Here is a 26,183-nt window from a genome sequence, read left to right as displayed (position 1 = left end):
TACAGTGATTTGATGAGTGAATTGATAGACAGAGGGATCTGTTGTACAATGAGTTGATGAGTGAATTGATAGACAGAGGGGTCAGTTGTACAGTGATTTGATGAGTGAATTGATAGACAGAGGGGTCTGTTGTACAGTGATTTGATGAGTAAATTGATAGACAGAGGGGTCAGTTGTACAGTGATTTGATGAGTGAATAGATATGCAGGGGGGTCTGTTGTACAGTGATGTGATGAGTGAATTGATAGACAGTGGGGTCCTGTTGTACAGTGATTTGATGAGTGAATTGATGGACAGAGGGGTCTGTTGTACAGTGATTTGATGAGTAAATTGATATACAGAGGGGATTGTTGTACAGTGATATGATGAGTGAATTGATAGACAAAGGGAACTGTTGTACAGTGATTTGATGAATGAATTGATAGACAGAGGGGTCAGTTGTACAGTGATTTGATGAATGAATTGATAGACAGAGGGGTCTGTTGTACAGTGATTTGATGAGTAAATTGATAGACAGAGGGGTCTGTTGTACAGTGATGTGATGAGTAAATTGATAGACAGAGGGGTCTGTTGTACAGTGATGTGATGAGTAAATTGATAGACAGAGGGGTCTGTTGTACAGTAATTTGATGAGTGAATTGATAGGCAGAGGGATCTGTTGTACAGTGAGTTGATGAGTGAATTGATAGACAAAGGGGTCTGTTGTACCGTGATCTGATGAGTGAATAGATATGCAGGGGGGTCTGTTGTACAGTGATGTGATGAGTGAATTGATAGACAGTGGGGTCCTGTTGTACAGGGATTTGATGAGTAAATTGATAGACAGAGGGGTCAGTTGTACAGTGATTTGATGAGCAAATTGATAGACAGAGGGGTCTGTTGTACAGTGATTTGATGAGCAAATTGATAGACATAGGGGTCTGTTGTACAGTGATTTGAGGAAGGAATTGATAGACAGAGGGGTCTGTTGTAAAGTGATTTGATGAGTGAATTGATGGGCAGAGGGGTCTGTTGTACAGTGATTTGATGAGTGAATTGATAGACAGAGGGGTCTGTTGTACAGTGATTTGATGAGTGAATTGATAGACAGAGGGGTCTGTTGTACATTATTTGATGAGTGAATTGATAGACGGGGGGGTCAGTTGTATAGTGATTTGATGAGTGAATTGATAGACAGAGGGATCTGTTGTACAATGAGTTGATGAGTGAATTGATAGACAGAGGGGTCTGTTGTACAGTGATTTGATGAGTGAATTGATAGACAGAGGGGTCTGTTGTACAGTGATTTGATGAGTGAATTGATAGACGGGGGGGTCTGTCGTACAGTGATTTGATGAGTGAATTGATAGACAGAGGGATCTGTTGTACAATGAGTTGATGAGTGAATTGATAGACAGAGGGGTCAGTTGTACAGTGATTTGATGAGTGAATTGATAGACAGAGGGGTCTGTTGTACAGTGATTTGATGACTAAATTGATAGACAGAGGGGTCAGGTGTACAGTGATTTGATGAGTAAATAGATATGCAGGGGGGTCTGTTGTACAGTGATGTGATGAGTGAATTGATAGACAGTGGGGTCCTGTTGTACAGTGATTTGATGAGTGAATTGATGGACAGAGGGGTCTGTTGTACAGTGATTTGATGAGTAAATTGATATACAGAGGGGACTGTTGTACAGTGATTTGATGAGTGAATTGATAGACAAATGGATCTGTTGTACAGTGATTTGATGAATGAATTGATAGACAGAGGGGTCAGTTGTACAGTGATTTGATGAATGAATTGATAGACAGAGGGATCTGTTGTACAGTGATTTGATGAGTAAATTGATAGACAGAGGGGTCTGTTGTACAGTGATGTAATGAGTAAATTGATAGACAGAGGGGTCTGTTGTACAGTGATGTGATGAGTAAATTGATAGACAGAGGGGTCTGTTGTACAGTGATGTGATGAGTGAATTGATAGACAGAGGGGTCTGTTGTACAGTGATTTGATGAGTGAATTGATAGGCAGAGGGATCTGTTGTACAGTGAGTTGATGAGTGAATTGATAGACAAAGGGGTCTGTTGTACAGTGATCTGATGAGTGAATAGATATGCAGGGGGGTCTGTTGTACAGTGATGTGATGAGTGAATTGATAGACAGTGGGGTCCTGTTGTACAGGGATTTGATGAGTAAATTGATAGACAGAGGGGTCAGTTGTACAGTGATTTGATGAGCAAATTGATAGACAGAGGGGTCTGTTGTACAGTGATTTGATGAGCAAATTGATAGACATAGGGGTCTGTTGTACAGTGATTTGATGAGTAAATTGATAGACAGAGGGGTCTGTTGTACAGTGATTTGATGAGTAAATTGATAGACAGAGGGGCCTGTTGTACAGTGATTTCATGAATGAATTGATGGGCAGAGGGATCTGTTGAACTTTATCAGTTGGGGATCTACGTAGTATAAAAGCTTTATCTGCACAAGACACATTTGTATATTGATCTGGATTTGCATTTTGTTTGCAGGACACTGACGTCTGTTGTACAGTGATTTGATGAGTGAATTGATAGACAGAGGGGTCTGTTGTACAATGATTTGATGAGTGAATTGATAGACAGAGGGGTCTGTTGTACAGTGATTTGATGAGTGAGTTGATAGACAGAGGGGTCTGTTGTACAGTGATTTGATGAGTGAATTGATAGATAGAGGGGTCTGTTGTACAGTGATTTGATGAGTGAATTGATAGACAGAGGGGTCTGTTGTACAGTGATTTGATGAGTGAATTGATAGACAGGGGGGTCAGTTGTACAGTTATTTAATGAGTGAATTGATATACAGAGGGGTCTGTTGTACAGTGATTTGAGGAATGAATTGATAGACAGAGGGGTCTGTTGTAAAGTGATTTGATGAGTGAATTGATGGGCAGAGGGGTCTGTTGTACAGTGATTTGATGAGTGAATTGATAGATAGAGGGGTCAGTTGTACAGTGATTTGATGAGTGAATTGATAGACAGAGGGGTCTGTTGTACAGTGATTTGATGAGTGAATTGATAGACAGAGGGGTCTGTTGTACAGTGATTTGATGAGTGAATTGAAAGACAGAGGGGTCTGTTGTACAGTGATTTGATGAGTGAATTGATAGACAGAGGGGTCTGTTGTACAATGATTTGATGAGTGAATTGATAGACAGAGGGGTCTGTTGTACAGTGATTTGATGAGTGAATTGATAGACAGAGGGGTCTGTTGTACAGTGATTTGATGAGTGAATTGATAGACAGAGGGTTCTGTTGTACAGTGATTTGATGAGTGAATTGATAGACAGAGGGGTCAGTTGTACAGTGATTTGATGAGTGAATTAATAGACAGAGAGGTCTGTTGTACAGTGATTTGATGAGTGAATTGATAGACAGAGGGGTCTGTTGTAAAGTGATTTGATGAGTGAATTGATGGGCAGAGGGGTCTGTTGTACAGTGATTTGATGAGTGAATTGATAGACAGAGGGGTCTGTTGTACAATGATTTGATGAGTGAATTGATAGACAGAGGGGTCTGTAGTACAGTGATTTGATGAGTGAATTGATAGACAGAGGGGTCTGTTGTACAGTGATTTGATGAGTGAATTGATAGACAGAGGGGTCTGTTGTACAGTGATTTGATGAGTGAATTGATAGACAGGGGGGTCAGTTGTACAGTTATTTAATGAGTGAATTGATAGACAGAGGGGTCTGTTGTACAGTGATTTGAGGAATGAATTGATAGACAGAGGGGTCTGTTGTAAAGTGATTTGATGAGTGAATTGATGGGCAGAGGGGTCTGTTGTACAGTGATTTGATGAGTGAATTGATAGACAGAGGGGTCTGTTGTACAGTGATTTGATGAGTGAATTGATAGACAGAGGGGTCTGTTGTACAATGATTTGATGAGTGAATTGATAGACAGAGGGGTCTGTTGTACAGTGATTTGATGAGTGAATTGATAGACAGAGGGGTCTGTTGTACAGTGATTTGATGAGTGAATTGATAGACAGAGGGGTCTGTTGTACAGTGATTTGATGAGTGAATTGATAGACAGGGGGGTCAGTTGTACAGTTATTTAATGAGTGAATTGATAGACAGAGGGGTCTGTTGTACAGTGATTTGAGGAATGAATTGATAGACAGAGGGGGTCTGTTGTAAAGTGATTTGATGAGTGAATTGATGGGCAGAGGGGTCTGTTGTACAGTGATTTGATGAGTGAATTGATAGACAGAGAGGTCTGTTGTACAGTGATTTGATGAGTGAATTGATAGACAGAGGGGTCTGTTGTACAGTGATTTGATGAGTGAATTGATAGACGGGGGGGTCAGTTGTATAGTGATTTGATGAGTGAATTGATAGACAGAGGGATCTGTTGTACAATGAGTTGATGAGTGAATTGATAGACAGAGGGGTCTGTTGTACAGTGATTTGATGAGTGAATTGATAGACAGAGGGGTCTGTTGTACAGTGATTTGATGAGTGAATTGATAGACGGGGGGGTCTGTCGTACAGTGATTTGATGAGTGAATTGATAGACAGAGGGATCTGTTCTACAATGAGTTGATGAGTGAATTGATAGACAGAGGGGTCAGTTGTACAGTGATTTGATGAGTGAAGTGATAGACAGAGGGGTCTGGTCTGTTGTACAGTGATTTGATGAGTAAATTGATAGACAGAGGGGTCAGTTGTACAGTGATTTGATGAGTGAATAGATATGCAGGGGGGTCTGTTGTACAGTGATGTGATGAGTGAATTGATAGACAGTGGGGTCCTGTTGTACAGTGATTTGATGAGTGAATTGATGGACAGAGGGGTCTGTTGTACAGTGATTTGATGAGTAAATTGATATACAGAGGGGACTGTTGTACAGTGATTTGATGAGTGAATTGATAGACAAAGGGATCTGTTGTACAGTGATTTGATGAATGAATTGATAGACAGAGGGGTCAGTTGTACAGTAATTTGATGAATGAATTGATAGACAGAGGGGTCTGTTGTACAGTGATTTGATGAGTAAATTGATAGACAGAGGGGTCTGTTGTACAGTGATGTGATGAGTAAATTGATAGACAGAGGGGTCTGTTGTACAGTGATGTGATGAGTAAATTGATAGACAGAGGGGTCTGTTGTACAGTGATGTGATGAGTAAATTGATAGACAGAGGGGTCTGTTGTACAGTGATTTGATGAGTGAATTGATAGGCAGAGGGATCTGTTGTACAGTGAGTTGATGAGTGAATTGATAGACAAAGGGGTCTGTTGTACAGTGATCTGATGAGTGAATAGATATGCAGGGGGGTCTGTTGTACAGTGATATGATGAGTGAATTGATAGACAGTGGGGTCCTGTTGTACAGGGATTTGATGAGTAAATTGATAGACAGAGGGGTCAGTTGTACAGTGATTTGATGAGCAAATTGATAGACAGAGGGGTCTGTTGTACAGTGATTTGATGAGCAAATTGATAGACAGAGGGGTCTGTTGTACAGTGATTTGATGAGTAAATTGATAGACAGAGGGGTTTGTTGTACACTGATTTGATGAGTAAATTGATAGACAGAGGGGCCTGTTGTACAGTGATTTCATGAATGAATTGATGGGCAGAGGGGTCTGTTGTACTTTATCAGTTGGGGATCTACGTAGTATAAAAGCTTTATCTGCACAAGACACATTTGTATATTGATCTGGATTTGCATTTTGTTTGCAGGACACTGACGTCTGTTGTACAGTGATTTGATGAGTGAATTGATAGACAGAGGGGTCTGTTGTACAATGATTTGATGAGTGAATTGATAGACAGAGGGGTCTGTTGTACAGTGATTTGATGAGTGAGTTGATAGACAGAGGGGTCTGTTGTACAGTGATTTGATGAGTGAATTGATAGACAGAGGGGTCTGTTGTACAGTGATTTGATGAGTGAATTGATAGACAGGGGGGTCAGTTGTACAGTTATTTAATGAGTGAATTGATAGACAGAGGGGTCTGTTGTACAGTGATTTGAGGAATGAATTGATAGACAGAGGGGTCTGTTGTAAAGTGATTTGATGAGTGAATTGATAGACAGAGGGGTCTGTTGTACAGTGATTTGATGAGTGAATTGATAGACAGAGGGGTCTGTTGTACAGTGATTTTATGAGTGAATTGATAGACGGGGGGGTCAGTTGTATAGTTATTTGATGAGTGAATTGATAGACAGAGGGATCTGTTGTACAATGAGTTGATGAGTGAATTGATAGACAGAGGGGTCTGTTGTACAGTGAGTTGATGAGTGAATTGATAGACAGAGGGGTCTGTTGTACAGTGATTTGATGAGTGAATTGATAGACGGGGGGGTCTGTCGTACAGTGATTTGATGAGTGAATTGATAGACAGAGGGATCTGTTGTACAATGAGTTGATGAGTGAATTGATAGACAGAGGGGTCAGTTGTACAGTGATTTGATGAGTGAATTGATAGACAGAGGGGTCTGTTGTACAGTGATTTGATGAGTAAATTGATAGACAGAGGGGTCAGTTGTACAGTGATTTGATTAGTGAATAGATATGCAGGGGGGTCTGTTGTACAGTGATGTGATGAGTGAATTGATAGACAGTGGGGTCCTGTTGTACAGTGATTTGATGAGTGAATTGATGGACAGAGGGGTCTGTTGTACAGTGATTTGATGAGTAAATTGATATACAGAGGGGACTGTTGTACAGTGATTTGATGAGTGAATTGATAAACAGAGGGATCTGTTGTACAGTGATTTGATGAATGAATTGATAGACAGAGGGGTCAGTTGTACAGTGATTTGATGAATGAATTGATAGACAGAGGGGTCTGTTGTACAGTGATTTGATGAGTAAATTGATAGACAGAGGGGTCTGTTGTACAGTGATGTGATGAGTAAATTGATAGACAGAGGGGTCTGTTGTACAGTGATGTGATGAGTAAATTGATAGACAGAGGGGTCTGTTGTACAGTGATTTGATGAGTGAATTGATAGGCAGAGGGATCTGTTGTACAGTGAGTTGATGAGTGAATTGATAGACAAAGGGGTCTGTTGTACAGTGATCTGATGAGTGAATAGATATGCAGGGGGGTCTGTTGTACAGTGATGTGATGAGTGAATTGATAGACAGTGGGGTCTGTTGTACAGTGATGTGATGAGTAAATTGATAGACAGAGGGGTCTGTTGTACAGTGATGTGATGAGTAAATTGATAGACAGAGGGGTCTGTTGTACAGTGATTTGATGAGTAAATTGATAGACAGAGGGGTCTGTTGTACAGTGATGTGATGAGTAAATTGATAGACAGAGGGGTCTGTTGTACAGTGATGTGATGAGTAAATTGATAGACAGAGGGGTCTGTTGTACAGTGATGTGATGAGTAAATTGATAGACAGAGGGGTCTGTTGTACAGTGATTTGATGAGTGAATTGATAGGCAGAGGGATCTGTTGTACAGTGAGTTGATGAGTGAATTGATAGACAAAGGGGTCTGTTGTACAGTGATCTGATGAGTGAATAGATATGCAGGGGGGTCTGTTGTGCAGTGATGTGATGAGTGAATTGATAGACAGTGGGGTCCTGTTGTACAGTGATTTGATGAGTAAATTGATAGACAGAGGGGTCTGTTGTACAGTGATGTGATGAGTAAATTGATAGACGGGGGGGTCTGTCGTACAGTGATTTGATGAGTGAATTGATAGACAGAGGGATCTGTTGTACAATGAGTTGATGAGTGAATTGATAGACAGAGGGGTCAGTTGTACAGTGATTTGATGAGTGAATTGATAGACAGAGGGGTCTGTTGTACAGTGATTTGATGAGTAAATTGATAGACAGAGGGGTCAGTTGTACAGTGATTTGATGAGTGAATAGATATGCAGGGGGGTCTGTTGTACAGTGATGTGATGAGTGAATTGATAGACAGTGGGGTCCTGTTGTACAGTGATTTGATGAGTGAATTGATGGACAGAGGGGTCTGTTGTACAGTGATTTGATGAGTAAATTGATATACAGAGGGGACTGTTGTACAGTGATTTGATGAGTGAATTGATAAACAGAGGGATCTGTTGTACAGTGATTTGATGAATGAATTGATAGACAGAGGGATCTGTTGTACAATGAGTTGATGAGTGAATTGATAGACAGAGGGATCTGTTGTACAATGAGTTGATGAGTGAATTGATAGACAGAGGGGTCTGTTGTACAGTGAGTTGATGAGTGAATTGATAGACAGAGGGGTCTGTTGTACAGTGATTTGATGAGTGAATTGATAGACGGGGGGGTCTGTCGTACAGTGATTTGATGAGTGAATTGATAGACAGAGGGATCTGTTGTACAATGAGTTGATGAGTGAATTGATAGACAGAGGGGTCAGTTGTACAGTGATTTGATGAGTGAATTGATAGACAGAGGGGTCTGTTGTACAGTGATTTGATGAGTAAATTGATAGACAGAGGGGTCAGTTGTACAGTGATTTGATGAGTGAATAGATATGCAGGGGGGTCTGTTGTACAGTGATGTGATGAGTGAATTGATAGACAGTGGGGTCCTGTTGTACAGTGATTTGATGAGTGAATTGATGGACAGAGGGGTCTGTTGTACAGTGATTTGATGAGTAAATTGATATACAGAGGGGACTGTTGTACAGTGATTTGATGAGTGAATTGATAAACAGAGGGATCTGTTGTACAGTGATTTGATGAATGAATTGATAGACAGAGGGGTCAGTTGTACAGTGATTTGATGAATGAATTGATAGACAGAGGGGTCTGTTGTACAGTGATTTGATGAGTAAATTGATAGACAGAGGGGTCTGTTGTACAGTGATGTGATGAGTAAATTGATAGACAGAGGGGTCTGTTGTACAGTGATGTGATGAGTAAATTGATAGACAGAGGGGTCTGTTGTACAGTGATTTGATGAGTGAATTGATAGGCAGAGGGATCTGTTGTACAGTGAGTTGATGAGTGAATTGATAGACAAAGGGGTCTGTTGTACAGTGATCTGATGAGTGAATAGATATGCAGGGGGGTCTGTTGTACAGTGATGTGATGAGTGAATTGATAGACAGTGGGGTCTGTTGTACAGTGATGTGATGAGTAAATTGATAGACAGAGGGGTCTGTTGTACAGTGATGTGATGAGTAAATTGATAGACAGAGGGGTCTGTTGTACAGTGATTTGATGAGTAAATTGATAGACAGAGGGGTCTGTTGTACAGTGATGTGATGAGTAAATTGATAGACAGAGGGGTCTGTTGTACAGTGATGTGATGAGTAAATTGATAGACAGAGGGGTCTGTTGTACAGTGATGTGATGAGTAAATTGATAGACAGAGGGGTCTGTTGTACAGTGATTTGATGAGTGAATTGATAGGCAGAGGGATCTGTTGTACAGTGAGTTGATGAGTGAATTGATAGACAAAGGGGTCTGTTGTACAGTGATCTGATGAGTGAATAGATATGCAGGGGGGTCTGTTGTGCAGTGATGTGATGAGTGAATTGATAGACAGTGGGGTCCTGTTGTACAGTGATTTGATGAGTAAATTGATAGACAGAGGGGTCTGTTGTACAGTGATGTGATGAGTAAATTGATAGACAGAGGGGTCTGTTGTACAGTGATGTGATGAGTAAATTGATAGACAGAGGGGTCTGTTGTACAGTGATGTGATGAGTAAATTGATAGACAGAGGGGCCTGTTGTACAGTGATTTGATGAATGAATTGATAGGCAGAGGGGTCTCTTGAACTTTATCAGTTGGGGATCTACGTAGTATAAAAGCTTTATCTGCACAAGACACATTTGTATATTGATCTGGATTTGCATTTTGTTTGCAGGACACTGACGGATCTCTTGAAGCAGCCTGTTGATGTGGAGCTACTTAATGATGGACACCGCGGCAGTGTCCAGGTTCAAATCACAGATGTCATCCCAAGAGTATCTCCACGTAATAGTATAGGTGAGCTCCTGCCTCTCTCATACCCTGTATACACCTGAGCCCCTGCCCCTCTCATACCCTGTATATGCCTGAGCTCCTGCTCCTCTCATACTCTGTATACACTGAGCTCCTGCCCCTCTCATACCCTGTATACGCCTGAGCCCCTGCCCCTCTCATACCCTGTATATGCCTGAGCTCCTGCCCCTCTCATACCCTGTATACGCCTGAGCTCCTGCTCCTCTCATACCCTGTATACGCCTGAGCTCCTGCCCCTCTCATACCCTGTATACGCCTGAGCCCCTGCCCCTCTCATACCCTGTATACGCTTGAGCCCCTGCTCCTCTCATACCCTGTATACGCCTGAGCCCCTGCTCCTCTCATACCCTGTATACGCCTGAGCCCCTGCTCCTCTCATACCCTGTATACGCCTGAGCCCCTGCTCCTCTCATACCCTGTATACGCCTGAGCCCCTGCTCCTCTCATACCCTGTATACGCCTGAGCCCCTGCTCTTCTCATACCCTTTATACGCCTGAGCTCCTGCTCCTCTCATACCCTGTATACGCCTGAGCCCCTGCTCCTTTCATACCCTGTATACGCCTGAGCTCCTGCTCCTCTCATACCCTGTATACACCTGAGCCCCTGCTCCTCTCATACCCTGTATATGCCTGAGCCCCTGCTCCTCTCATACTCTGTATACACTGAGCCCCTGCTCCTCTCATACCCTGTATTCACCTGAGCCCCTGCTCCTCTCATACCCTGTATATGCCTGAGCTCCTCCTACTCTCATACGTTGTATACGCCTGAGCTCCTGCTCCTCTCATACCCTGTATACGCCTTAGCCCCTGCTCCTTTCATACCCTGTATACACCTGAGCCCCTGCTCCTCTCATACCCTGTATATGCCTGAGCTCCTGCTCCTCTCATACCCTGTATGTGCCTGAGCCCCTGCTCCTCTCATACTCTGTATACACTGAGCCCCTGCTCCTCTCATACCCTGTATTCACCTGAGCCCCTGCTCCTCTCATACCCTGTATATGCCTGAGCTCCTCCTACTCTCATACGTTGTATACGCCTGAGCTCCTGCTCCTCTCATACCCTGTATACGCCTGAGCTCCTGCTCCTCTCATACTCTGTATACACCTGAGCCCCTGCTCCTCTTATACCCTGTATACGCCTGAGCTCCTGCTCCTGTCATACCCTATATACACCTGAGCCCCTGCTCCTCTCATACCCTGTATACGCCTGAGCTCCTCCTCCTTTCATACCCTGTATACACCTGAGCCCCTGCTCCTCTCATACCCTGTATACGCCTGAGCCCCTGCTCCTCTTATACCCTGTATATGCCTGAGCCCCTGATTCTCTCATACCCTGTATACGCCTGAGCCCCTGCTCCTCTCATACCCTGTATACGCCTGAGCCCCTGCTCTTCTCATACCCTTTATACGCCTGAGCTCCTGCTCCTCTCATACCCTGTATACGCCTGAGCCCCTGCTCCTTTCATACCCTGTATACGCCTGAGCTCCTGCTCCTCTCATACCCTGTATACACCTGAGCCCCTGCTCCTCTCATACCCTGTATATGCCTGAGCCCCTGCTCCTCTCATACTCTGTATACACTGAGCCCCTGCTCCTCTCATACCCTGTATTCACCTGAGCCCCTGCTCCTCTCATACCCTGTATATGCCTGAGCTCCTCCTACTCTCATACGTTGTATACGCCTGAGCTCCTGCTCCTCTCATACCCTGTATACGCCTTAGCCCCTGCTCCTTTCATACCCTGTATACACCTGAGCCCCTGCTCCTCTCATACCCTGTATATGCCTGAGCTCCTGCTCCTCTCATACCCTGTATGTGCCTGAGCCCCTGCTCCTCTCATACTCTGTATACACTGAGCCCCTGCTCCTCTCATACCCTGTATTCACCTGAGCCCCTGCTCCTCTCATACCCTGTATATGCCTGAGCTCCTCCTACTCTCATACGTTGTATACGCCTGAGCTCCTGCTCCTCTCATACCCTGTATACGCCTGAGCTCCTGCTCCTCTCATACTCTGTATACACCTGAGCCCCTGCTCCTCTTATACCCTGTATACGCCTGAGCTCCTGCTCCTGTCATACCCTATATACACCTGAGCCCCTGCTCCTCTCATACCCTGTATACGCCTGAGCTCCTCCTCCTTTCATACCCTGTATACACCTGAGCCCCTGCTCCTCTCATACCCTGTATACGCCTGAGCCCCTGCTCCTCTTATACCCTGTATATGCCTGAGCCCCTGATTCTCTCATACCCTGTATACGTCAGAGTCCCTGCTCCTCTCATACCCTGTATACGTCTGAGTCCCTGCTCCTCTCGTACCCTGTATTCACCTGAGCCCCTGCTCCTCTCATACCCTGTATATACCTGAGCTCCTCCTACTCTCATACGCTGTATACGCCTGAGCTCCTGCTCCTCTCATACCCTGTATACGCCTGAGCCCCTGCTCCTTTCATACCCTGTATACGTCTGAGCTCCTGCTCCTCTCATACCCTGTATACACCTGAGCCCCTGCTCCTCTCATACCCTGTATTCACCTGAGCCCCTGCTCCTCTCATACCCTGTATACACCTGAGCCCCTGCTCCTCTCATACCCTGTATTCACTTGAGCCCCTGCTCCTCTCATACCCTGTATACGCCTGAGCTCCTGCTCCTCTCAGACCCTGTATACGCCTGAGCCCCTGCTCCTTTCATACCCTATATATACGCCTGAGCTCCTTCTCCTCTCATACCCTGTATACGCCTGAGCTCCTACTCCTCTCATACCCTGTATACACCTGAGCCCCTGCTCCTCTTATACCCTGTATACGCCTGAGCTCCTGCTCCTGTCATACCCTATATACACCTGAGCCCCTGCTCCTCTCATACCCTGTATACGCCTGAGCTCTTCCTCCTTTCATACCCTGTATACACCTGAGCCCCTGGTCCTCTCATACCCTGTATACGCCTGAGCCCCTGCTCCTCTTATACCCTGTATATGCCTGAGCCCCTGCTTCTCTCATACCCTGTATACGTCTGACTCCCTGCTCCTCTCATACCCTGTATACGCCTGAGCTCCTGCTCCTCTCATACCCTGTATACGCCTGAGCTCCTGCTCCTCTCATACCCTGTATACGCCTGAGCTCCTGCTCCTTTCATACCCTGTATATGCCTGAGTCCCTGCTCCTCTTATACCCTGTATACACCTGAGCCCCTGCTCCTCTCGTACCCTGTATTCACCTGAGCCCCTGCTCCTCTCATACCCTGTATATACCTGAGCTCCTCCTACTCTCATACGCTGTATACGCTTGAGCTCCTGCTCCTCTCATACCCTGTATATGCCTGAGCCCCTGCTCCTTTCATACCCTGTATACGTCTGAGCTCCTGCTCCTCTCATACCCTATATACACCTGAGCTCCTGCTCCTCTCATACCCTGTATACACCTGAGCCCCTGCTCCTCTCATACCCTGTATTCACCTGAGCCCCTGCTCCTCTCATACCCTGTATACACCTGAGCCCCTGCTCCTCTCTTACCCTGTATTCACTTGAGCCCCTGCTCCTCTCATACCCTGTATATGCCTGAGCTCCTGCTCCTCTCATACCCTGTATACGCCTGAGCCCCTGCTCCTTTCATACCCTATATACGCCTGAGCTCCTTCTCCTCTCATACCCTGTATATGCCTGAGCTCCTACTCCTCTCATACCCTGTATACACCTGAGCCCCTGCTCCTCTTATACCCTGTATACGCCTGAGCTCCTGCTCCTGTCATACCCTATATACACCTGAGCCCCTGCTCCTCTTATACCCTGTATACGCCTGAGCTCCTCCTCCTTTCATACCCTGTATACACCTGAGCCCCTGCTCCTCTCATACCCTGTATACGCCTGAGCCCCTGCTCCTCTTATACCCTGTATATGCCTGAGCCCCTGCTTCTCTCATACCCTGTATACGTCTGACTCCCTGCTCCTCTCATACCCTGTATACGCCTGAGCTCCTGCTCCTCTCATACCCTGTATACGCCTGAGCACCTGCTCCTTTCATACCCTGTATATGCCTGAGTCCCTGCTCCTCTCATACCCTGTATACGCCTGAGCTCCTGCTCCTCTCATATCCTGTATATGCCTGAGCCCCTGCCCCTCTCATACCCTGTATACGCCTGAGCTCCTCCTCCTTTCATACCCTGTATACGCCTGAGCCCCCTGCTCCTCTAATAACTTGTATATGCCTGAGCCCCCTGCTCCTCTCATACCCTGTATACGCCTGAGCCCCTGCTCCTCTCATCCTGTATACGCCTGAGCTCCTCCTACTCTCATACCCTGTAAACGGCTGAGCCCCTGCTCCTCTCATACCCTGTATACGCCTGAGCCCCTGCTCCTCTCATACCCTGTATACGCCTGAGCTCCTGCTCCTCTCATACCCTGTATACGCCTGAGCCCCTGCTCCTTTCGTACCCTGTATATGCCTGAGCTCCTGCCCTCTCATACCCTGTATACGCCTAAGCTCCTGCTCCTCTCATACCCTGTATACGCCTGAGCCCCTGCTCCTCTCATACCCTGTATACGCCTGAGCCCCTGCTCCTCTCATACCCTGTATATGCCTGAGCCCCTGCTCCTCTCATACCCTGTATACGCCTGAGCCCCGGCTCCTCTCATACCCTGTATACACCTGAGCTCCTGCTCCTCTCATACCCTGTATACACCTGAGCTCCTCCTCTCATACCCTGTATATGCCTGAGCCCCTGCTCCTCTCATACCCTGTATATCCTGAGCTCCTGCTCCTCTCATACCCTGTATACGCCTGAGCTCCTGCTCCTCTCATACCCTGTATACGCCTGAGTCCCTGCTCCTCTCATACCCTGTATACGCCTGAGCCCCTGATCCTCTCATACCCTGTATATGCCTGAGCTACTCCTCCTCTCATACCCTGTATACGCCTGAGCTCCTCCTCCTCTCATACCCTGTATACGCCTGAGCTCCTGCCCCTCTCATACCCTGTATATGCCTGAGCTCCTGCTTCTCTCATACCCTGTATATGCCTGAGCCCCTGCTCCTCTCATACCCTGTATACGCCTGAGCTCCTCCTCCTTTCATACCCTGTATACGCCTGAGCCCCCTGCTCCTCTCATACCTTGTATATGCCTGAGCCCCCTGCTCCTCTCATACCCTGTATACGCCTGAGCCCCTGCTCCTCTCATCCTGTATACACCTGAGCTCCTCCTACTCTCATACCCTGTAAACGGCTGAGCCCCTGCTCCTCTCATACCCTGTATACGCCTGAGCCCCTGCTCCTCTCATACCCTGTATACGCCTGAGCTCCTGCTCCTCTCATACCCTGTATACGCCTGAGCCCCTGCTCCTTTCATACCCTGTATACGCCTGAGCTCCTGCCCTCTCATACCCTGTATACGCCTAAGCTCCTGCTCCTCTCATACCCTGTATACGCCTGAGCCCCTGCTCCTCTCATACCCTGTATACGCCTGAGCCCCTGCTCCTCTCATACCCTGTATATGCCTGAGCCCCTGCTCCTCTCATACCCTGTATACGCCTGAGCCCCGGCTCCTCTCATACCCTGTATACACCTGAGCTCCTGCTCCTCTCATACCCTGTATACACCTGAGCTCCTCCTCTCATACCCTGTATATGCCTGAGCCCCTGCTCCTCTCATACCCTGTATATCCTGAGCTCCTGCTCCTCTCATACCCTGTATACGCCTGAGCTCCTGCTCCTCTCATACCCTGTATACGCCTGAGCCCCTGCTCCTCTCATACCCTGTATACGCCTGAGCCCCTGATCCTCTCATACCCTGTATATGCCTGAGCTACTCCTCCTCTCATACCCTGTATACGCCTGAGCTCCTCCTCCTCTCATACCCTGTATACGCCTGAGCTCCTGCCCCTCTCATACCCTGCATATGCCTGAGCTCCTGCTCCTCTCATACCCTGTATATGCCTGAGCCCCTGCTCCTCTCATACCCTGTATACGCCTGAGCTCCTGCTGGTCTCATACACCCTGTATACACCTGAGTCCCTGATCCTCTCATACCCTGTATACGCCTGAGCCCCTGCTGCTCTCATACCCTGTATTCACCTGAGCCCCTGCTCCTCTCATACCCTGTATACGCCTAAGCTCCTGCTCCTCTCATACCCTGTATACGCCTGAGCTGCTCCTCCTCTCATACCCTGTATACGCCTGAGCTGCTCCTCCTCTCATACCCTGTATACGCCTGAGCCCCTGCTCCTCTAATACCCTGTATAAGCCTGAGCCCCTGCTACTCTCATACCCTGTATACACCTGAGCCCCTGCTCCTCTCATACCCTGTATACGCCTGAGCCCCTTCTCCTCTCATACCCTGTATACGCCTGAGCTCCTCCTCCTTTCATACCCTGTATACGCCTGAGCTCCTCCTCCTCTCATTCCCTGTATGAGCCTGAACCCCTGCTCCTCTCATACCCTGTATATGCCTGAGCTTCTCCTCCTCTCATACCCTGTATACGCCTGAGCTCCTGCTCCTTTCATTCCCTGTATACGCCTGAGCTCCTGCTCCTCTCATACCCTGTATACGCCTGAGCCCCTGCTCCTCTCATACCCTGTATATGCCTGAGCTCCTGCTCCTCTCATACCCTGTATACGCCTGAGCCCCTGCTCCTGTCATACCCTGTATATGCCTGAGCTCCTACTCCTCTCAAACCCTATATACGCCTTAGCTCCTGCTCCTCTTATACCCTGTATACGCCTGAGCTCCTACTCCTCTCATACGCTGTATACGCCTTTGCCCCTGCCCCTCTCATACCCTGTATACGCTTGAGCTCCTGCTCCTCTCATACCCTGTATACGCCTGAGCTCCTACTCCTCTCATACGCTGTATACGCCTGTGCCCCTGCTCCTCTCATACCCTGTGTATGCCTGTGCCCCTGCTCCTCTCATACCCTGTATACGCCTGAGCCCCTGCTCCTCTCATACCCTGTATACGCCTGAGCATCTTCTCCTCTCATACCCTGTGTATGCCTGTCCCCCTGCTCCTCTCATACCCTGTATACGCCTGAGACCCTGCTCCTCTCATACCCTGTATACGCCTGAGCCCCTGCTCCTCTCATACCCTGTATACACCTGAACCCCTGCTCCTCTCATACTGTGTATACATCTGAGCTCCTCGCCCTCTCATACCCTGTATACGCCTGAGCCCCTGCTCCTCTCATACCCTGTATACGCCTGAGCTCCTGCTCCTCTCATACCCTGTATATGCCTGAGCCCCTCCTCCTCTCATACCCTGTATACGCTTGAGCTCCTGCCCTCTCATACCCTGTATACGCCTGAGCTCCTGCCCCTCTCATACCCTCTATTCGCCTGAGCTCCTGCTCCTCTCATTCCCTGTATATGCCTGAGCTCCTCCTCCTCTCATACCCTGTATACGCCTGAGCTCCTGCTCCTCTCATACCCTCTATTCGCCTGAGCTCCTGCTCCTCTCATTCCCTGTATACGCCTGAGCTCCTGCCCCTCTCATACCCTGTATACACCTGAGCTCCTCCTCCTCTCATACCCTGTATACGCTTGAGCTCCTCCTCCTCTCATACCCTTTATACACCTGAGATCCTGCTCCTCTCATACTTTGTATACACCTGAGCCCCTGCCCCTCTCATACCCTGTATACGCCTCAGCTCCTGCTCCTCTCATACCCTGTATACGCCTGAGCTCCTCCTCCTCTCATACCCTGTATACGCCTCAGTCCTCCTCCTCTCATACCCTGTATATGCCTGAGCTCCTACTCCTCTCAAACCCTATATACGCCTTAGCTCCTGCTCCTCTTATACCCTGTATACGCCTGAGCTCCTACTCCTCTCATACGCTGTATACGCCTGTGCCCCTGCCCCTCTCATACCCTGTATACGCCTGAGCTCCTGCTCCTCTCATACCCTGTATACGCCTGAGCTCCTACTCCTCTCATACGCTGTATACGCCTGTGCCCCTGCTCCTCTCATACCCTGTGTATGCCTGTGCCCCTGCTCCTCTCATACCCTGTATACGCCTGAGCCCCTGCTCCTCTCATACCCTGTATATGCCTGAGCATCTTCTCCTCTCATACCCTGTGTATGCCTGTGCCCCTGCTCCTCTCATATCCTGTATACGCCTGAGACCCTGCTCCTCTCATACCCTGTATACGCCTGAGCCCCTGCTCCTCTCATACCCTGTATACACCTGAACCCCTGCTCCTCTCATACTCTGTATACATCTGAGCTCCTCGCCCTCTCATACCCTGTATACGCCTGAGCCCCTGCTCCTCTCATACCCTGTATACGCCTGAGCTCCTGCTCCTCTCATACCCTGTATACGCCTGAGCTCCTGCTCCTCTCATACCCTGTATACGCCTGAGCCCCTGCTCCTGTCATACCCTGTATATGCCTGAGCTCCTACTCCTCTCAAACCCTATATACGCCTTAGCTCCTGCTCCTCTTATACCCTGTATACGCCTGAGCTCCTACTCCTCTCATACGCTGTATACGCCTTTGCCCCTGCCCCTCTCATACCCTGTATACGCCTGAGCTCCTGCTCCTCTCATACCCTGTATACGCCTGAGCTCCTACTCCTCTCATACGCTGTATACGCCTGTGCCCCTGCTCCTCTCATACCCTGTGTATGCCTGTGCCTCTGCTCCTCTCATACCCTGTATACGCCTGAGCCCCTGCTCCTCTCATACCCTGTATACGCCTGAGCATCTTCTCCTCTCATACCCTGTGTATGTCTGTCCCCCTGCTCCTCTCATACCCTGTATACGCCTGAGACCCTGCTCCTCTCATACCCTGTATACGCCTGAGCCCCTGCTCCTCTCATACCCTGTATACACCTGAACCCCTGCTCCTCTCATACTCTGTATACATCTGAGCTCCTCGCCCTCTCATACCCTGTATACGCCTGAGCCCCTGCTCCTCTCATACCCTGTATACGCCTGAGCTCCTGCTCCTCTCATACCCTGTATATGCCTGAGCCCCTCCTCCTCTCATACCCTGTATACGCTTGAGCTCCTGCCCTCTCATACCCTGTATACGCCTGAGCTCCTGCCCCTCTCATACCCTGTATTCGCCTGAGCTCCTGCTCCTCTCATTCCCTGTATATGCCTGAGCTCCTCCTCCTCTCATACCCTGTATACGCCTGAGCTCCTGCTCCTCTCATACCCTCTATTCGCCTGAGCTCCTGCTCCTCTCATTCCCTGTATACGCCTGAGCTCCTGCCCCTCTCATACCCTGTATACACCTGAGCTCCTCCTCCTCTCATACCCTGTATACGCTTGAGCTCCTCCTCCTCTCATACCCTTTATACACCTGAGATCCTGCTCCTCTCATACTTTGTATACACCTGAGCCCCTGCCCCTCTCATACCCTGTATACGCCTGAGCTCCTGCTCCTCTCATACCCTATATACGCCTGAGCTCCTCCTCCTCTCATACCCTGTATACGCCTCAGTCCTCCTCCTCTCATACCCTGTATATGCCTGAGCTCCTACTCCTCTCAAACCCTATATACGCCTTAGCTCCTGCTCCTCTTATACCCTGTATACGCCTGAGCTCCTACTCCTCTCATACGCTGTATACGCCTGTGCCCCTGCCCCTCTCATACCCTGTATACGCCTGAGCCCCTGCTCCTCTCATACCCTGTATATGCCTGAGCTCCTGCTCCTCTCATACCCTGTATACGCCTGAGCCCCTGCTCCTGTCATACCCTGTATATGCCTGAGCTCCTACTCCTCTCAAACCCTATATACGCCTTAGCTCCTGCTCCTCTTATACCCTGTATACGCCTGAGCTCCTACTCCTCTCATACGCTGTATACGCCTTTGCCCCTGCCCCTCTCATACCCTGTATACGCTTGAGCTCCTGCTCCTCTCATACCCTGTATACGCCTGAGCTCCTACTCCTCTCATACGCTGTATACGCCTGTGCCCCTGCTCCTCTCATACCCTGTGTATGCCTGTGCCCCTGCTCCTCTCATACCCTGTATACGCCTGAGCCCCTGCTCCTCTCATACCCTGTATACGCCTGAGCATCTTCTCCTCTCATACCCTGTGTATGCCTGTCCCCCTGCTCCTCTCATACCCTGTATACGCCTGAGACCCTGCTCCTCTCATACCCTGTATACGCCTGAGCCCCTGCTCCTCTCATACCCTGTATACACCTGAACCCCTGCTCCTCTCATACTGTGTATACATCTGAGCTCCTCGCCCTCTCATACCCTGTATACGCCTGAGCCCCTGCTCCTCTCATACCCTGTATACGCCTGAGCTCCTGCTCCTCTCATACCCTGTATATGCCTGAGCCCCTCCTCCTCTCATACCCTGTATACGCTTGAGCTCCTGCCCTCTCATACCCTGTATACGCCTGAGCTCCTGCCCCTCTCATACCCTCTATTCGCCTGAGCTCCTGCTCCTCTCATTCCCTGTATATGCCTGAGCTCCTCCTCCTCTCATACCCTGTATACGCCTGAGCTCCTGCTCCTCTCATACCCTCTATTCGCCTGAGCTCCTGCTCCTCTCATTCCCTGTATACGCCTGAGCTCCTGCCCCTCTCATACCCTGTATACACCTGAGCTCCTCCTCCTCTCATACCCTGTATACGCTTGAGCTCCTCCTCCTCTCATACCCTTTATACACCTGAGATCCTGCTCCTCTCATACTTTGTATACACCTGAGCCCCTGCCCCTCTCATACCCTGTATACGCCTCAGCTCCTGCTCCTCTCATACCCTGTATACGCCTGAGCTCCTCCTCCTCTCATACCCTGTATACGCCTCAGTCCTCCTCCTCTCATACCCTGTATATGCCTGAGCTCCTACTCCTCTCAAACCCTATATACGCCTTAGCTCCTGCTCCTCTTATACCCTGTATACGCCTGAGCTCCTACTCCTCTCATACGCTGTATACGCCTGTGCCCCTGCCCCTCTCATACCCTGTATACGCCTGAGCTCCTGCTCCTCTCATACCCTGTATACGCCTGAGCTCCTACTCCTCTCATACGCTGTATACGCCTGTGCCCCTGCTCCTCTCATACCCTGTGTATGCCTGTGCCCCTGCTCCTCTCATACCCTGTATACGCCTGAGCCCCTGCTCCTCTCATACCCTGTATATGCCTGAGCATCTTCTCCTCTCATACCCTGTGTATGCCTGTGCCCCTGCTCCTCTCATATCCTGTATACGCCTGAGACCCTGCTCCTCTCATACCCTGTATACGCCTGAGCCCCTGCTCCTCTCATACCCTGTATACACCTGAACCCCTGCTCCTCTCATACTCTGTATACATCTGAGCTCCTCGCCCTCTCATACCCTGTATACGCCTGAGCCCCTGCTCCTCTCATACCCTGTATACGCCTGAGCTCCTGCTCCTCTCATACCCTGTATACGCCTGAGCTCCTGCTCCTCTCATACCCTGTATACGCCTGAGCCCCTGCTCCTGTCATACCCTGTATATGCCTGAGCTCCTACTCCTCTCAAACCCTATATACGCCTTAGCTCCTGCTCCTCTTATACCCTGTATACGCCTGAGCTCCTACTCCTCTCATACGCTGTATACGCCTTTGCCCCTGCCCCTCTCATACCCTGTATACGCCTGAGCTCCTGCTCCTCTCATACCCTGTATACGCCTGAGCTCCTACTCCTCTCATACGCTGTATACGCCTGTGCCCCTGCTCCTCTCATACCCTGTGTATGCCTGTGCCTCTGCTCCTCTCATACCCTGTATACGCCTGAGCCCCTGCTCCTCTCATACCCTGTATACGCCTGAGCATCTTCTCCTCTCATACCCTGTGTATGTCTGTCCCCCTGCTCCTCTCATACCCTGTATACGCCTGAGACCCTGCTCCTCTCATACCCTGTATACGCCTGAGCCCCTGCTCCTCTCATACCCTGTATACACCTGAACCCCTGCTCCTCTCATACTCTGTATACATCTGAGCTCCTCGCCCTCTCATACCCTGTATACGCCTGAGCCCCTGCTCCTCTCATACCCTGTATACGCCTGAGCTCCTGCTCCTCTCATACCCTGTATATGCCTGAGCCCCTCCTCCTCTCATACCCTGTATACGCTTGAGCTCCTGCCCTCTCATACCCTGTATACGCCTGAGCTCCTGCCCCTCTCATACCCTCTATTCGCCTGAGCTCCTGCTCCTCTCATTCCCTGTATATGCCTGAGCTCCTCCTCCTCACATACCCTGTATACGCCTGAGCTCCTGCTCCTCTCATACCCTCTATTCGCCTGAGCTCCTGCTCCTCTCATTCCCTGTATACGCCTGAGCTCCTGCCCCTCTCATACCCTGTATACACCTGAGCTCCTCCTCCTCTCATACCCTGTATACGCTTGAGCTCCTCCTCCTCTCATACCCTTTATACACCTGAGATCCTGCTCCTCTCATACTTTGTATACACCTGAGCCCCTGCCCCTCTCATACCCTGTATACGCCTGAGCTCCTGCTCCTCTCATACCCTATATACGCCTGAGCTCCTCCTCCTCTCATACCCTGTATACGCCTCAGTCCTCCTCCTCTCATACCCTGTATATGCCTGAGCTCCTACTCCTCTCAAACCCTATATACGCCTTAGCTCCTGCTCCTCTTATACCCTGTATACGCCTGAGCTCCTACTCCTCTCATACGCTGTATACGCCTGTGCCCCTGCCCCTCTCATACCCTGTATACGCCTGAGCTCCTGCTCCTCTCATACCCTGTATACGCCTGAGCTCCTACTCCTCTCATACGCTGTATACGCCTGTGCCCCTGCTCCTCTCATACCCTGTGTATGCCTGTGCCCCTGCTCCTCTCATACCCTGTATACGCCTGAGCCCCTGCTCCTCTCATACCCTGTATACGCCTGAGCATCTTCTCCTCTCATACCCTGTGTATGCCTGTGCCCCTGCTCCTCTCATATCCTGTATACGCCTGAGACCCTGCTCCTCTCATACCCTGTATACGCCTGAGCCCCTGCTCCTCTCATACCCTGTATACACCTGAACCCCTGCTCCTCTCATACTCTGTATACATCTGAGCTCCTCGCCCTCTCATACCCTGTATATGCCTGAGCCCCTGCTCCTCTCATACCCTGTATACGCCTGAGCTCCTGCTCCTCTCATACCCTGTATATGCCTGAGCCCCTCCTCCTCTCATACCCTGTATACGCCTGAGCTCCTGCCCTCTCATACCCTGTATACGCCTGAGCTCCTGCCCCTCTCATACCCTGTATATGCCTGAGCTCCTCCTCCTCTCATACCCTGTATATGCGTGAGCTCCTCCTCCTCTCATACCCTGTATACGCCTGAGCTCCTGCTCCTCTCATACCCTCTATTCGCCTGAGCTCCTGCTCCTCTCATTCCCTGTATACGCCTGAGCTCCTGCCCCTCTCATACCCTGTATACACCTGAGCTCCTCCTCCTCTCATACCCTGTATACGCTTGAGCTCCTCCTCCTTTCATACCCTTTATACACCTGAGATCCTGCTCCTCTCATACTTTGTATACACCTGAGCCCCTGCCCCTCTCATACCCTGTATACGCCTTAGCTCCTGCTCCTCTCATACCCTGTATACGCCTGAGCTCCTCCTCCTCTCATACCCTGTATACGCCTCAGTCCTCCTCCTCTCATACCCTGTATACGCCTGAGCTCCTGCTCCTCTTATACCCTGTATACGCCTGAGCTGCTCCTCCTCTCATACCCTGTATACGCCAGAGCTCCTCCTCCTCTCATACCCTGTATACGCCTGAGCTGCTCCTTCTCTCATACCCTGTATACGCCTGAGCTCCTGCTCCTCTTATACCCTATATACGCCTGAGCTGCTCCTCCTCTCATAACCTATATACGCCTGAGTCCTCCTCCTCTCATACCCTGTATACGCCTGAGCTCCTGCCCCCCTCATAGCCTGTATACGCCTGAGCTCCTCCTACTCTCATACCCTGTATATGCCTGAGCTCCTGCTCCTCTCATACCCTGTATACGCCTGAGCTTCTCCTCTAATACCCTGTATACGCCTGAGCTTCTCCTCTAATACCCTGTATACGCCTGAGCTCTTCCTCCTCTCATACCCTTTATACGCCTGAGCTCCTGCTCCTCTCAAACCCTGTATACACCTGAGCTCCTGCTCCTCTCATACCCTGTATACGCCTGAGCTCCTCCTCCTCTCATACTCTGTATACGCCTGAGCTCCTCCCCCTCTCATACCCTGTATACGCCTGAGCTCCTCCTCCTCTCATACCCTCTATACGCCTGAGCTCCTGCTCCTCTCATACCCTGTATACACCTGAGCTCCTGCCCCTCTCATACCCTGTATAAACCTGAGCTCCTGCCCCTCTCATACCCTGTATACGCCTCAACTCCTGCTCCTCTCATACCCTGTATACGCCTGAGCTACTGCTCCTCTCATACCCTGTATACGCCTGAGCCCCTCCTTCTCTCATACCCTTTATACGCCTGAGCTCCTGCTCCTCTCATACCCTTTATACGCCTGAGCTCCTGCCCTCTCATACCCTGTATATGCCTGAGCTCCTGCCCCTCTTATACCCTGTATACTCCTGAGCTCCTCCTCCTCTCATACCCTGTATACGCCTGAGCTCCTCCTCCTCTCATACCCTGTATACGCCTGAGCTCCTCCTCCTCTCATACCCTGTATACGCCTGAGCTCCTGCTCCTCTCATACCCTGTATTTGCCTGAGCTCCTGCTCCTCTCATACCCTGTTTACGCCGGAGCTCCTCCTCCTCTCATACCCTGTATACGCCTGAGCTACTGCTTATCTCATACCCTGTATATGCCTGAGCTCCTCCTACTCTCATACCCTGTATACGCATGAGCTCCTGCTCCTTTCATACCCTGTATACGCCTGAGCTCCTGGTCCTTTCATTCCCTGTATACGCCTGAGCTCCTGCTCCTCTAATACCTTGTATACGCCTGAGCTGCTCCTACTTTCATACCCTGTATAAACCTGAGCTCCTGCCCCTCTCATACCCTGTATACGCCTGTGCTCCTGCTCCTCTCATACCCTGTATACGCCTGAGCTCCTCCTACTCTCATACCCTGTTTACACCTGTGCTCCTGCTCCTTTCATTCCCTGTATACGCCTGTGCTCCTGCTCCTCTCATACCCTGTATACCCCTGAGCTCCTCCTACTCTCATACCCTGTATACGCCTGAGCCCCTCCTCCTCTCATACCCTTTATACGCCTGAGCTCCTGCTCCTTTCATACCCTGTATACGCCTGAGCTCCTGCCCTCTCATACCCTGTATACGCCTGAGCTCCTGCCCCTCTTATACCCTGTATACGCCTGAGCTCCTCCTCCTCTCATACCCTGTATACGCCTGAGCTCCTCCTCCTCTCATACCCTGTATACGCCTGAGCTCCTGCTCCTCTCATACCCTGTATACGCCTGAGCTCCTGCCCCTCTCATACCCTGTATACACCTGAGCTCCTCCTCCTCTCATTCCCTGTTTACGCCTGAGCTCCTCCTCCTCTCATACCCTGTATACACCTGAGATCCTGCTCCTCTCATACTTTGTATACACCTTAGCCCCTGCCCCTCTCATACCCTGTATACGCCTGAGCTCCTGCTCCTCTCATACCCTGTATACGCCTGAGCCCCTGCTTCTCTCATACCCGGTATACGCCTGAGCTCCTGCTCCTCTCATACCCTGTATACGCCTGAGCTCCTGCTCCTCTCATACCCTGTATACGCCTGAGCTGCTCCTCCTCTCATACCCTGTATACGTCGGAGCTCCTGCTCCTCTCATACCCTGTATACGCCTGAGCTCCTTCTCCTCTCATACCCTGTATACGCCTGAGCTGCTCCTCCTCTCATACCCTGTATACGCCTGAGCTCCTCCTCCTCTCATACCCGGTATACGCCTGAGCTCCTCCTCCTCTCATACCCTGTATACGCCTGAGCTGCTCCTCCTCTCATACCCTGTATACGCCTGAGCTGCTCCTCTTTTCATATCCTGTATACGCCTGAGCTGCTCCTCCTCTCATACCCTGTATACACCTGAGCTCCTGCTCCTCTCATACCCTGTTTACGCCTGAGCTCCTCCTCCTCTCATACCCTGTATACGCCTCAGCTCCTCCTCCTCTCATACCCTGTATACGCCTGAGCTCCTGCTCCTCTCATACCCTGTATACGCCTGAGCTCCTGCTCCTCTCATACCCTGTATACACCTGAGCTCCAGCCCCTCTCATACCCTGTATACACCGTAGCTCCTGCTCCTCTCATACCCTTTATACACCTGAGCACCTGC

General features: G+C 49.4%; 1 protein-coding gene across 1 annotated transcript in view; it reads left to right on the top strand.

The window, feature by feature from the left end:
* Positions 1-26,183, top strand: part of SHISA8 (shisa family member 8) — a 175,506-nt gene that overhangs the window by 34,580 nt on the left and 114,743 nt on the right. The window contains exon 2 of the mRNA XM_053689055.1: positions 9,828-9,949. Within this exon, the coding sequence (XP_053545030.1) occupies positions 9,828-9,949 (122 nt within the window). The remainder of the gene's footprint in view (positions 1-9,827; positions 9,950-26,183) is intronic.

Source organism: Bombina bombina, chromosome 7, assembly GCF_027579735.1.
Source record: "Bombina bombina isolate aBomBom1 chromosome 7, aBomBom1.pri, whole genome shotgun sequence".
In the NCBI taxonomy this organism is placed as follows: domain Eukaryota; kingdom Metazoa; phylum Chordata; class Amphibia; order Anura; family Bombinatoridae; genus Bombina; species Bombina bombina.
This window is presented reverse-complemented; position numbering and strand designations above follow the sequence as displayed.